Source organism: Ictidomys tridecemlineatus, chromosome 6 (assembly GCF_052094955.1).
Source record: "Ictidomys tridecemlineatus isolate mIctTri1 chromosome 6, mIctTri1.hap1, whole genome shotgun sequence".
Taxonomy (NCBI): Eukaryota; Metazoa; Chordata; class Mammalia; order Rodentia; family Sciuridae; genus Ictidomys; species Ictidomys tridecemlineatus.
The window spans coordinates 142,914,505-142,928,965 of record NC_135482.1 but is presented as its reverse complement, the minus strand read 5'-3'; the positions used below and the strand labels follow the sequence as shown (position 1 = coordinate 142,928,965).

Here is a 14,461-nt window from a genome sequence, read left to right as displayed (position 1 = left end):
TCTGAACTCCCCCAACCAAAAATATTTAGAAATTGAAGAATTTAAATAATGAAAATAATTGTGGAAACAGCATACAAGAAAATATGATTTACAAGTGTCATTTTCTTTCTTCATATTGTAGTGTAAAATAATGTAATGTGAAAAATAATGCAGTAAGAAGCCTTATCTAATATTTTGGATGTAATTTCCAGCTATTATGTGTATGTTAACATGAAAGTTAAACCTTAACATTCAATATAAGTCACAAGTGATATAAAGAAATCTGATTCTAGATTTAGGTTTTGAATTAAAAACTAAATTCTCTATTTTTCTAATCTGCTTATTTTAATTTGTGCTATCATGAGAAGGTAAATTATAGCTTGCCACTATTTAAATCACAACAATATGCATATAACATAAGAATATATATATTGTTATAAGTACAAAATTTACAAACTCAGAGCCTTGTTCATACCTAGGCAAGTGCTGTACCACTGAGCTACTCCCCAGCACTGTAAGATAATTTTAATGATGCCAAAGACTGTTCTGTCATGCCATGAGAATGACTCATTTGAAACTAAGGGACTCATTAAAGTATATTGTATCTAAATCTAGAATAGAAAGAAAATTTGAAAATAAGTGAATAGAATATTTTAACTACAGAAATTATTTTCTCCATGTTAGTAAATATTTAGGAATCAGCACGTATGTTGATATTTAATACAGTGGCAACTTTTTATTTCCATTATATGTAAGGTTATTAGGAATGAATGCCAAAATGTGTCTTGAATTTTATAGTTTAGGAGAATCAAGATGAAAATATAATCATAAAATATTTGTCTCACAAATCCAAGAGAAAGAGAGCCAGTTTGAATGAATAATCCATCCTCCTTTCAAAAACCTTCACCACTATCTAATGGTTCTTCATGTTTTCTACCTCCTAAGTTTGAAAACTGACTTCATAACCATAGGGCATTTAGCAAAAGAGAAGTAGAAACAAAAATCATAACTAACAACCCTGCTAAAGTAATTCACATTTTAGGGGGCAGTTTTTCATGACATGTCATCGGTGCTCAACCATCACTATGTATGTACTCTAAAATGTAGAAGTTGAAAATATCTTGAAGTTTTCACTAGCCTCAAAGTAACATTTGCTCTCTTGATTTTCAATTTCATCTTTCTTTCTGAGTGTTCTAAATATCAACTTTGTGACTGCCTTGTGCATTTTACATGAGATAATAACATTTCAATAGTGATTGTAGTGGATTACTCAAAAATGAAAAGTAATCATAAATGTAATATACTACCTCTAAATGGCTTGGAATTGAAGCAATTCCCTTTACAACAGTAAAAGCACACAAACACACTTGAGTACAGCATGCATGCACATTTTCAAGGTACAAATTCTTCAATTTATATACAAATGTATATATGAGCAAATAGTCTACATTACATAAAGTTAAAGTCAGGATTCTGGAGCTCTAAAATAAGCATTTCATTTAGAAAATTAAATATGACTGTTTATCCAGAACCAAACTCTAGTGAAACTCTCACAGATTATTATTTGAAAAACTTGTCAAATGTAAATAGATCACTTTTTTTTATGTTAACATTTTCATTTATTTCCAGCCCTACCCCTTGGAAAAAAAGCACACTGGAGCCAAGAAAATTAATTCCCCAAATGCTGTCAACGGTTTGGGAAACAGCAATATAAACAGCTTACTGTAAGGCCTCCAGCTACAATAAAACGGCTGTCAATAATGGGCTGAGATTTGAACTGTGCAAAAACAGGTCCACTGGATATGATTATACGAAAGAGGAATTGGCTGATATTTCTTGTTCTAATATGCTAAGGCAGGTTCTCAAAGTGTGGTCCCTTGACTAGCAGCATCAATATTACCGTGAAAATTGTCAGTGATGTAAATTTCCAGATCTGACCCACTGGTACTCAATCATCCCCTCTCTAGATAGGGCATAAAAGTTTGTGTTTTAAGAAGTACTCTAGGTGACTGTGGGATATTCCAGAATTTGAGGACTGATATCATGTTTTTAAATCATATTCATCAATTTTTAAATCATATTCATCAACAATACCTTTCTCCTTTTAGACAAATATACAAATTAACTTTATCATTTAAAACCCTATTGAAATTTATTATGTTGTCATCCTCTTAAGCTGAGAGCAATGAACTTTGTTTTGTTATATAAATAAACATCAGGACATGATCTTTTGCTTTAAAATGCAAACTCTCAATCTGTGAATGTTAAGGTCACTTTCAAAATTCATGGGAAATATAGTAATAGGTTTGTTATATTCAAGAAAAATAAAAGCTTAGCAAGATAGAGTGAATGAGAAATACTTATTTACAATTGTATGTTCTTTGCAGGTCAACACAAGGGAGGATAGCAAGAGGGAAAAAGTCAAACAAAATAGGAATCACTGCCCCACAAACAACCCCGTGATGTAGAAGAGTTAGACATTATATTTTCACTGAATAGACAATAAAAATTAGTGTTATTTATCTTTGGTCACCCTTAGCTGAAGAATCTTGCATTTTACCCATTATCAATTAGCACCATTAGTGAAAAGTGTCATGTTAATGGCAATTGGGTCCACCCAACTAAAAATCTTCACAGATTATATATCAGCTTAAAAATCCCCATTTGTAGTGATTCATTTACATTTTTCAAAATTGTATAGATTCAGGAGCTCATTTTGTACAAATGTTACTAGTTGAAGTGAAGGAACTAAAAAAGTATTTTGACTTTTTTACCTTAACTATAACATCTTCAGACAGCTATCATGTAGTTCAGCAACAACAAATTTTCAAAGGATAGTATATAATTTATGTCCCCTATTCATAGAAAATATGCCTCTTTTCCATAAAATTGTGCATATTGCTCTGTATATCCCCATTACCTCTCTCCTTACTCCCAATATTCCTTTTCTCCAAATCACTACTTTTCTCAACATAAAAACTTCTAAAATGTGTAAGCAAAGCAATTTCAGTAGCTCTTTATCAAAGTAGTGAATTATAGCTACATTTGAACATTGAAATGCCTATAGGAGAACTGCAAAGTGACGCATGGTCAGAAACAATGTCTAAAGTGCACTTTGGTTCCAGTTAGAGAATTACTCAACATCCTATTTGAAAGATTACATCATACAAACAAATATCTTTGGGACTGACAAAGCCTCAACAAAAGGTCTTTTCTATGCTTTGCTGAAATGCACTTAACTTTTGTGTCTTTACACTATATATAAGTTCAACTATTGGAAAGAAGTCAGAAAAAGTTGGCTTACCCTTCAATGCTAATACCCATCAGATTTATGAAAAGAAAAATATTGTAGAAAGCTTATTAGTACATTTCTTTGGAAAGCAAATTTCAGATTTTATATGGAAAGTTTCAGATCACAGTAGCTTGTTCAAGATATTATGCAAATCATAAAATACCATAAATATATTGTGAACAAACTTCATGATAAAAACTAATAAATAATTTTCTTTTTTCTTTAAAATAGCAACTTTTTAATTAAGCCCATTTAGTGCTATCAATTAATTTCACTATCATCATAAACTATTTATTAATCTTTAAAAATATTTACTAAGCCAGGACAATTTCCAAATTAAAAAAAAAATCAACCTCTTTTCAAATGCTGATAAAGTTAACATGAAAATAAGTCACACTTCCAACTTCAACTTATAACCCCATAATCTCTACTAGGACTTCAATAATGTCTTATTTATTTGAAGTCATTTCATCCTGTGCTTTTAAGCTCCAAATATGTGTACTTCTAAAATGCTCTAGATATTTAATAATTTAAAGGTAGATTTTTTTTTTTGTCAACCATAGACAGTATGCTTTTCTAGGGGCATCTGTGTGATCAGTTGTCAACATTTTTACAAATATCTTATGAAGCCTTAAAGTCATTTCAGGCAAAAAGCAAAAAGGGATAGTAAAAGGGGAAACAGTTTCAGGAAGACACCCTTCCCCACCCTACCCCTAGAAAAGAAAATCCCTTGATTTTTCCACAGTCTCATCAGTGACTCTCAAGAATATTCTGAAAACTAATTTTGTTTTACTTGAATTTCTGAAATCCATATGTTCCTGATTTTTAACAATACAGATGGGTCATCACCAGAGGTGGTCCAATACCATTAAAGACAGAACTTGGATTAGGAAATCCCAGAAAGTTGGTGTGGTGAGAGCTAATCTGAAAAGAGCAAGCAAATGAACTTAAATGTTAGTTGCTCCAGAGCAACTATCATTAAATAAAAGGTATCTCTTTGGCTGTACTACCAGCTTGATCTTGCCCTCCCCCTTTTTCCTTACTACTGCAGGATTGGCACCTGGCCAGCAAATGCGACATGATACCCTAGTGCCATCTACAGGCTATTATCGACATTCAAATTTTGTGGCAACAGACAAGCACCAGTGAAATAAATTAGACAGCGCTGCATTTAAATCTTTATTAGCAAGGAATTATTAGACCTAAGAAAAACTAATTCTGGATTTGGTTGAAATATGAGTTTCTCAGCCTCTTAATCCCTCTTCATATGGCATATTTCACAGTTTAAAATGAGTTATGACAGATCACTTATGCATTACTAAGATGAGAGAGTATTTACAATGGATTCATTCTTTTCTCTATAAATCAGTTATATGAGGGAGATAGCATTCCTTTTTTCTTATTTTTTCCTTTTTGAAAGTTTATTTGGCCATTGTGGACACTGAAAATCTTTCTATCAAACACCCAATTTACTATATTACAATAAACAATTTGAAATCACAGAGGAGACTTCCTATATGGCTTAGTTGCAATCTATCAACAATCATGTGCTTCACAACTGATGTACATTTAATATTAACTATCTTGTTTAGAGACTAAAAAAAAAATTAACCCCTTTAGCAACCACAGCTCCAACACAAGTGGCATCAGACCTTCAAATGTCATTTAAAACTTGAGATTTGAAGGTGACTTTTTAGATCAAAAGGTAATGTGAAAATTTTGAAGCTGTCAATTTGGAAAACCCAGGAGTAGAATTTGGCATATTAGGATGGGTTTTCTTCTTTAGCAAACATTATCATGGGACATTTAGGAATAATTTCTTCTTTTCATCTTTTGCCATTTGAAGGAAACTGGGAGGTTAAATAATTCTCAGAACTCAGAAATTTCAAAGCTGTTCTAAAAATTCTTGACTGAGCCCCAGAGGAATAGAAAAGGGGTCAAGTTTTTTTTTTCCTCTTTGTAACTAAGCTAAAGTTAGACCAAAACAATAGACACACTGGCACGTTAATACTGGTTGACTGGGCACTTGTATGCAGTACTTATAGACCAGTAAAAGTGCTCGTTTACCTGTCTGGTGTGTAAGGGGCCCTTTGTCTTGAAGCCTCCTTGGGAACTGCACTCTGAGGCACTGAAGTGATCTGAACTAGTGGAAGAGCGTTTGGAAAGGGTGTCACAACCCCCGACAAAGGTGTTGTCCAAAGGGAGCTCCTGAATCACATGGTGCTTTTTCACGGAAACTGGAGTGTCTGGTTTGAGATGAAAAGCAGGCTGTGGAGAGGCAGATTTGTAGTGCTTGGCCAGGTCAGGGCTGTTAGGCTTGAAGGTTGTTGGAGGTGCTGGGCCCCAGTCAAATCTTCCTATACTTTGCTCCTCAAGCTCAGCTGGCAGGCTTATTGTCCCATTGATAGGTTCATGAACTGCATCATCAGGTTTGGACTCTTCGATAGTAACAAAGTTCAAAAGAGAGCTCTTGGGAGACTTTCTTTTCTTCCTTTTCTTTTTCTTGTTTTGTTTATTCTCCTGGTTTGGGGACATCCATTCAGCACCTTGCTTGCTCCTCTGAGCTGCTTTGAACCTGGACGCATGGCGACAGCGCACCAGAACAGTGACAAAAATTACAACAATGACCACCATGGCCCCTGCGACGATGGCAATCATGATGGTGAGATAGTCTTCGTTTTGATAGGGCTGGCTGCTATCCCCTATGTTCCTGTCCAGTGGGGTCTCCATAGTCCTGCGGATCAAGTCATAGATATAGGAGGCATTTCCAGCAGTGTCATTAACATAAAGAAATACAAGCACAAGTGTGTGCAAAGACTTGGGGTACCCCAGATCACTAATGTTGACCACCAAACGGTGTAAGCCCACATCGGTAGTTGCCGGCTTTTCTTCTAGGGTGATGTTACCTGTTACAGGATCGATCCGAAATAAGCCTTTGTTGTTCCCACTCACTATTGTATACTTAAGTTCTGCATTCATTCCAGTATCAATATCCACTGCAAAAACTTCTGCTACCACGGAGCCAGGGATGGCTGAGAGGGGCACCAACTTAAAGGAAGTGTTAGATGGTGGAGAGATGACAACTGGACTGTTGTCATTCACATCCATGACGTTGATAGTTACTTTTGCAGTAGAGGAACGAGGTGGTTGTCCTCCATCAGTGGCTTTGACGTCAAAAGTGTAGGAACTCTGCTGTTCTCTATCAAATGAGACGTTTGACTTTATGACTCCAGAATAAGGATCCAGCACAAAATTATCATTGTCATTTAGAATGGAAAGAGTCACAGCTTTATTCTCTCCAGCATCTGCATCTGTCACTGTGATTACCCCCACAGTACTATACTTTGGCAGATTCTCAGACACAAAAAATTGAAAGTGATTATGAGTAAACTTGGGGCTATTGTCATTCTCATCCAGAACAGTAACTATCACAGCCGCTTGGCTTTGGAGGGGAGGGGTCCCATTGTCCCTGGCAGTTACTGTAAAAATGAATCGTTCTTGTTCTTCTCTGTCAAAGACCCTGGAGGCTGTCAAAACTCCTGTCTTTCGGTCCAGATCAAAGAAGGAGGCATTCGGTCCAAGCTGATAAACAATGTCTGCATTTTTCCCACTGTCTTCATCTGTGGCACTAATAGTTGTTAAGTATAACCCACGTCGGTTGTTTTCAGAAACTGACAGCTCAATTACAGGCTGGTTGAAAATTGGTGGGTTGTCATTTTCATCCTCAAGCTTAACCCTTACCAGGGCAGTCTGATTTAAACTGGGCTTCCCAGAATCAGAGGCAACAATTTTAAAGCTGAATTCTTTGGTGCCCTCATAGTCCAACAAAGAAGAGGTCTCTAACAAATATTGGTTGTCATAGACTGCCTTCAAGTGAAAGGGGACCTCTCTTTCAATAAAACAGATCACTTTGCCATTCACATCTGTGTCCTTATCAGAAACTGTAATTAGGGCAATCTTTGTATTGACAGGATCTTTCTCAGATAAATACACAGTGCCATTGATGGGACTTATAATGTACCTGAGGTCTATGTTTGGAGGGTTATCATTTACATCAGTGACATTGATGGTAACCGTTGCTCGAGCAGGAGTGGAGCTGCCATCACTAGCCAGCACTGTCACTTTGTGAATGGCTGTTTCTTCTCTATCTAAAGACCTCTGAACTGTAATCAGCCCGGTAGTATTATTTAAAGCAAAGAGTCTTTTGGTTGCAGGGGCGACCTGGGCACCAAAAATGTACCGGATTTCAGCATTGCTGCCTATATCTGCATCAGTGGCATGGAGCTGAATTACAGAGGTACCTACAGGAGCATTCTCTGGAATATGCACCTCCACTTGACCCTCTTTAAACACTGGCCTGTTGTCATTTACATCACTTACTGTGACCTGCAGTATGGCTGTGCTGGATTTCTGTGGAGTGCCTCCATCCTCCACTTTGATTTTCATCACATAGGTATCTTTCTGTTCTCTATCCAAGTTTTGCTGAACAATCAATTGTGGCCACTTCTCTCCCTCCGGAGTTTCCACGATATCCAGTCCAAAAACACTCTGCCCATTTAGCAATTCATAATGCTGTACACCATTGAAGCCTGTGTCAGGATCTGTTGCTGATGGAATTGGAAAGCGGCTGTTGATCAAAGTGTTTTCTGGAATGGAAATATTGATGACAGGAGATGGAAACATGGGGGCATTATCATTGGTATCCTTGACAATTATCTTTATTTTGATCAGCCTGAAAAAGTCATTGGGGAGGATCACCACCTCAAGTTCAAAGAAGCACTCATTCTCCTCAGCATAAGAAGCTCCAGCACAGAGTTTTTCTCTGTCTATTCTATTGGAGGTTGTGAAAATTTCCCCAGTGCTGCTGGATACTTTCACCAAAGGGGCATCCCCAGCTTTAGAAACCAGTCTGTAGACAAGGCTGGCACTCGTCCCTGTGGCAGCATTGATGTGAGAAATGTTCAGATCCTTTGGTATGTTTCCTATGGGCACATTTTCAGGCAATTCCTCTCTAATAGTGTAAATAAGTTCTTGAGCTATTGCGGAATCCAGCCTTAAACAGGCAATCAGAGCAGCCAACAGGTAAAAATCCCTCAGGTCCATGATAATGTATTTATTTTCTTTTCCTGGATTTTAGGGCTTAAAGGTTTCCACTGAGGGATGCACGGATTGCAAGAGGAAGTGTGCATGGACTGGAGGATGCATTACATCTCATCGCTTATTTGGAGACAGCCACTGTCAACACAATCGTACAGACAATATTATTCTTCAGTAAATAAAAACACACAGTCACAAAATATCGCACCACATTTTCCACTGCACATTAGTAAACATGGCAGTTTGCTCTGCCACTGTTGGCAAGTTAACTCTGAGGGTAAAAACACTGAATATTCCCTGCTTGTTGCATTTTCCCAGAGAAAATGAAATTACCTACTTTTGGATTAAGGACAGCAGCTATTTTTACCTGCATTCCCCCCCCACGCTTTTTATTTTTTTTGAATACTGTTAAATTCAAAACATGCTTTCTTGTTCTCTTCTCCTCCTGCTGTTTTACCCACCTCTTGGCCTCTAACCCACGTCCCTCAGTTGTTTGGGGTCCAAGTAAAAAAACCTAAGTATTTAGCTACAGTTCCTGCTAATTGCTTTGTCACATGTCAAATATGATGTGTTTTCTTCTCTGCCACACTGAGTCATCTCTCTTCTAAAAAGAGTATCTTTTTCTTTCCATCCAGTTCTTAAACTGCCTTTGAATAGAATCTTACTGGGAAACAAGCATCCGGACATGCTGCTGCAGCATCAGAAGCAATAGTCACTGGCCACTACATATCCTTATTGCCTAAAAGCACAATACCAAGACTTGAAATTTCTTATCCAGAACCTGTTCTCCTTTCTCCATATTGCCAAATTATTTCCATTAAGACTAATGCACACATTAAAACTTTTGAAAAATGTATAATAATATACAATTCCTTGTCCTAGATGTAGAGGAGAGTGCTGAGATGTAAGTGAAACACAGCTAACATTCTCATGTAACACTACAATATTTTCTTCTGAGCATAAAAGAGAGGAAAAAAATGCAGTTTCTTACCCTTGATCTCTGGTTATAATATTAGTAACATTTGCCACACATAAATACTGCAACCTAGTAATGCACATAAAAACGCTCCTGTTCAGATGCTCCCCTAACTGCAATTTAAATGGGTGCAAGGCTCCAGACAGCTACCCACTTGAGTAGGACTGGTCAGTTCCCAGGCTCTAATCTTATCTGCATTAGGCTGCACGGTAGCTGATGCCCGAGATTAGTTCCGGCAGAGTGATGCAGGTAGGGATGCAGATACAGCCGAGTAGGTGAGCTCTGCCCCAACCGGCTACCCAATTACAAACATTCCTCGTCTCCACTGAGGACATATCTAAACACAGAATTTACAATTGTGCATGCAAAACTTTACACTTACGTTAGTTGCCTCAACCTTTCCCCTTTCCTGATATGCTGCAGTTAGGAATGATTTGTTCCAACACATAGAAAGCCATGCATCTGGTAGCACCAGTTTGGGGAGAAATCAGAAGCAGCAAAACGTTTTCTCCTTGTAAAAATGTGTGGCTTCAGGCTGGCAAATTAGCAACTCCCGAGAACAAATTCACAGATTTGTCGTTAGTCATTCTCTCCACATTTCGTCTCTATTACCCACTGGGTCTGGGCTCTTCTGGTATTTAACACACACAACATCCAGTTGCACTTCTTCAGCTCAGGAGTATTTCCCACAGCATCGAGCATACCATTTCCATCTGATGTCAATACTGCTTAAGTCTCTAACTTCTGGTAGGAAACGTCAGAGTTGGGGTGTTGGTAATTCTCTGGCTGCTTTCCCGGGTGACTGTTGCCCGACAAATTCCTAATCGGTTCTCTCTTTCGTGCTTCAGAGACTCCAGGCGCTCCTTCCCGTCTCGCATGCTCTCCCTCTTTCCCTTCTCCTCTGCCCCCTCTCCTTCTCCCTCTCCTCTCTCTCCTCTCTCTGAACTGAATTTCTTGATATAACTCTCAATAAGCCCAGAGGGAGGGCGTGACGGCCTCGGCCCCGCCCCCGGACTCTGATTGGTCTGCATCTTGCGGTGCGGGCGGCCGCAGCCCGAGCAAGGGAGGGGTCGCAGAACAAGGCGCAGACTGTCTCCCAGCCTCCCCTCCTCAGCGCCCCCTCGGCAGCCGCGAAAACCCGGAGATCTAATCCTGGTCCCGGGAGAGCCGGGTTCCAGGACGTGCACTGAGCATGCCTGGAAGGGTCTGCGGGGTGGGAGGCTCCGGTGCCCGCCGGCACTTGCCGGGCAGCGAACCCCCGAGCTCTGGCGGTGGAGCGAACGCGAGCTGCGCTGCTGGGTGCCCAGGCGCGGATCCAAGCAACCTTGATCACCGCTGCGGGCGTATGAGGGTCACCGAGGCGGCTGGTTCCTGGGTGCACGTTTTGCGCTTTTGATTGCTAAGTGGAGGGGCCAAAATACACAGATGGGAGACACGCACAGCCACCTCTTGGTGGGGAACACGGTCAGGCAGATCCCGGAGTGCATTAAACAGCAACGTGTGCCTGGTGCTGCAAGGGGTTTTGCTGGCAGGGACATCGGAAAGAAGGGCGGAGAGGGCTGATAGCTAAAGGTGGGGCAGCAGATTTTTTTAATCTCAAAACCGAAAAGAAAATTATCTAGTGTTTCTACATGCAGGGTCGCATAAACTGCTGGGGGAAAAGGAAAGTTGCAGCCTCTGGGATCCTCTGTGCGTGCGATGTCTTCTCTGGCGGAGCAGGATGAGCCGCGGCGGAGGATGGTAGCGGTCCCTGCCTTCTGCTCCTGCTGCGCCCGGAAACCTGAGAGCCCGAGCTCGCCTGTGCACGCGGCTGCTTCCAAACCCGCTTCCAGCTTACCTAACTGTAAACTTTGCTTCCCAGAGGCTGGAAGGCGTCCCGAGCAGCTGTTTCCCAAGCTGTGAACATTTCCTTTCCCCTATGCACTTTCTGCTGATTCCAACTTTACTGTATTACTTCTTTTCCGTGCAATTCATTTTTTGACTCCAGTTCTGTAGTATACCGCTCACAGGATTTTCATTTTCATACAAGAATGGGAGGGACTGACTCCCGAAAGGATTAGCCTATTCCTTTAATATTGGCCCCTAAAGCACTATATGTATTTGATTGATGTTTTAGAAACTGTAAACCACGAATGTTTATATAATCGGTTGTACCTACAATGCCATATACATGAGTAACATTTGAGATATTAAACAGTTCACTTGAAACATTATATATATATATATATATATATATATATAATATATATTCTTAATGAATTATAAAGGTTTTCTGAGAAACTCTGAATGCACGGTTAAATAACTTGTTCTAACTTACAGGAAAAATAAAGGGCATTTATTTTAAACTTCTGTGTTCCTCATACTATACTGGGATGTTTGGGCCTTAAAGGCTTTTCACATACCTATGCACTGTGATGGCATAGTCAGGAGTATCACTTGGTTTTGAACACAGTTTTCTTTTTAAATATGAACATTTATTTTTAGGTTAAAAGTTAAAAAAAAACACTAATTATATCTAACAAACTTTATTGTATAAATAATTCATTATTTAACTTGTTTGTCATCACAGTTACCTCACTTGGAATTGTAAGCCCCACACTTTTTTATTCAGACTGTTCCTCTAGTGAATATTATGAGTTAAACTGCAGTGTCTGAAAGCTCAGTATAAAAACCATTAATCCCTTATATGTGAAATATAAATCACTTTTCTTGCAGGCAGTAAGTTGATAATGTTTTTATACAGGCAAACAACAATTATAGTAATATTTTGTGTGATAAGAGTATACAAAATTTAAGAATAAAAAGGCCCACTGAAGTGTCCAGATGTCAACAGAAGAATACTACCTCATACAATAATCCAAATGAATAAAAGGACGGTACTTTTATCTTACCAAAGTGAATGATCATTTTGCCATTTGCAAAATCTATAATTAAAGCTAGTACATTGTTCTTATTGTCACCTATTTTATGCTCTGAACTATTTTAAAATAAATGAACCATCATTCTGATACATTTACAATAAACACAGCAGCACAGCCACTTTCCAGTTCATTTCATGAACATTTCAGTTATATTCTAATCATACTGTAGTCATTTCAAAGTCATGTAGTTGCAACACATAGCTTAGCAACAATTATTTAACATCATTATTAAGTGTAATTGTTTCTGTTTGCTAAGGGATAGCTTTATGTGTTGGCAGAATTCATTATTAACCTCATGCTTATAAATGAAATCTTAGTGTAGACACAGGATGAAGATTAGAGAAGGAAAAAAACATAACAGGATTAAATTTATGACCACGAGACTTCAATTAAGTAAACCACAGGTCAAAACCCCAGAATGAGATATGTCTAGATTCTTTTCAAAGGAGATTGAATATAAAATAGAAATAGAGCTACTGTCTTAAAGCATTCTATCTTGTAGTGTTTATTTGGATTATTGTAATTCCTAATAATATTAGTTTTACCTCTTAAAGCTAGACTAATTTGGAGGTTTATTTACCCTATTACGTTGTAACTGCTGAACTCTGCAGTGAGAATTACTATTAGAGATTTTATTAATATTTCTAGAAGAAAATTAAATATAAAGGATCATATTCTCACCTTTTAGCTATTGTATCTTGAGACTTCTGCCCAAAACACCATACAAACCATTTCCATAATGAGAAGTATTCACAAGCTATCCTATGCTATTTAAAAAAAAAAAACTAATATCTGTATAATTATAAATTAGGGAAATAGTATTAATTTTATTTTTGTAATGGAGTATCTATTGATTTTATGCCACATTTTATTATTTTTCCTTTAGTACACATTATATATCCAATTATTTGACTTTCAATTTAGATTTTCAGACCCATATAAGTATACATCCACACATACACATACACACATTAACTTATAATTAGATCTCATTAACCTTTTATCATTTTTGTCAGTGCATACTTTCTATAAGGGGGAATTACAATGCTGTCATTTGTGTTATACCTGAATTATACAATTTGGGCAATTGTAAAAATTGCCTCAGTGTTCTCTAATGGTTATATAGGTCATGGAATGCTTGTGAAGCTAAGTCACCTTTGGCCATGTAAGTGAAGGCTCAACCGCTATTACATATTTATGCAGAAACAGATGTGGAGTTAATGCATTTTATATTCTAAAAAGTTTAACACTATTTTATTTATATATTAAAAAATAATTTCCATGTAATGGATTTAATAACCTGAATTATTAGAGCAGTTTATCAAGTGGATTTTCATCTAGGATTTTTCTAACTATTGCACAGCATTTCAAAATTACATTTACATGGAGTGTGTAAAAGTTTTTTTTTTTCTGTAAGTTACGTTTCATATAAAAATCAAAGACTGGTAATATTTAACATGCTCAAATGCCTTCTTCTAGGACTTCAAGACTAATATTTTTAACTCTAATATATAAGTTCTATATTCCAATCAAAGTTTAAAATTAAAAAAAAAAAAAGTATTGTTGGGCCCTGGACTTCTAACTTTCCTTTAATCCAGATGCCTTGTTGTATCAACACACATTAATCAATCACAGGTACTCTGATGTCACAGCAGGCATTATTGTCCCCATTTCACAAAAAGAGGCTTGGCTGTTAAAGTCTACTGGGGGAGGGGTATGTTAAGAATGCTTTGGGTTGTGTGTATTATCACTTTAGAAAATGACAATGCAGAACTTTAACACCACAAAAAGAAAATTAACACCTTTTAAGGTTGTGCAAACTGGCACTGTTTACTAAGTTCCTTGGATAATTCTTTTGCTTCAAGATTTATTATTAGCTTTCTTTCCTTTTGATGAATAGCTCTCTCTCTCTCTCCCTCCCTCCCTCCCTTCCTCCCTCTCTCTTTTTCACTTTTTTTTTTAAAGGAAAACCTAGTCCAAGGTAATCAAATCACAAAGGAAAGCAGGTGATACCCTTCATTCTCTTTGAATGACTAAACTAAATTTATACCAATTTACTATATTTTTATGACTGACAACAATTATAGATGTCAGGTTTGTAGCTTTAATAGTTATTACAATATAAACTGACATTTTGCAATGTCACTGTTCTACCATAATTACTATATAAATAAAGAAAACAATTGAATTCTCAGG

The 14,461-nt window shown here is 37.5% G+C and overlaps 1 protein-coding gene across 11 annotated transcripts in view; it reads right to left on the bottom strand.

Moving 5' to 3' along the window:
* Positions 1–10,302, bottom strand: part of Pcdh9 (protocadherin 9) — an 848,769-nt gene extending 838,467 nt beyond the window's left edge. For 10 of the 11 annotated variants that reach the window (XM_021728993.3, XM_040281424.2, XM_040281422.2 and 7 more), the window contains exons 1-2: positions 9,727–10,302; positions 5,339–8,506 (exon numbers count right to left, since the gene is read on the bottom strand). In XM_021728993.3, the coding sequence (XP_021584668.2) occupies positions 5,339–8,374 (3,036 nt within the window). In that variant the 5' untranslated portion in view covers positions 8,375–8,506; positions 9,727–10,302. The remainder of the gene's footprint in view (positions 1–5,338; positions 8,507–9,726) is intronic. The other variant, XM_078015813.1, reaches the window with a different exon arrangement.
* Between the last annotated feature and the right edge of the window lie 4,159 nt (positions 10,303–14,461).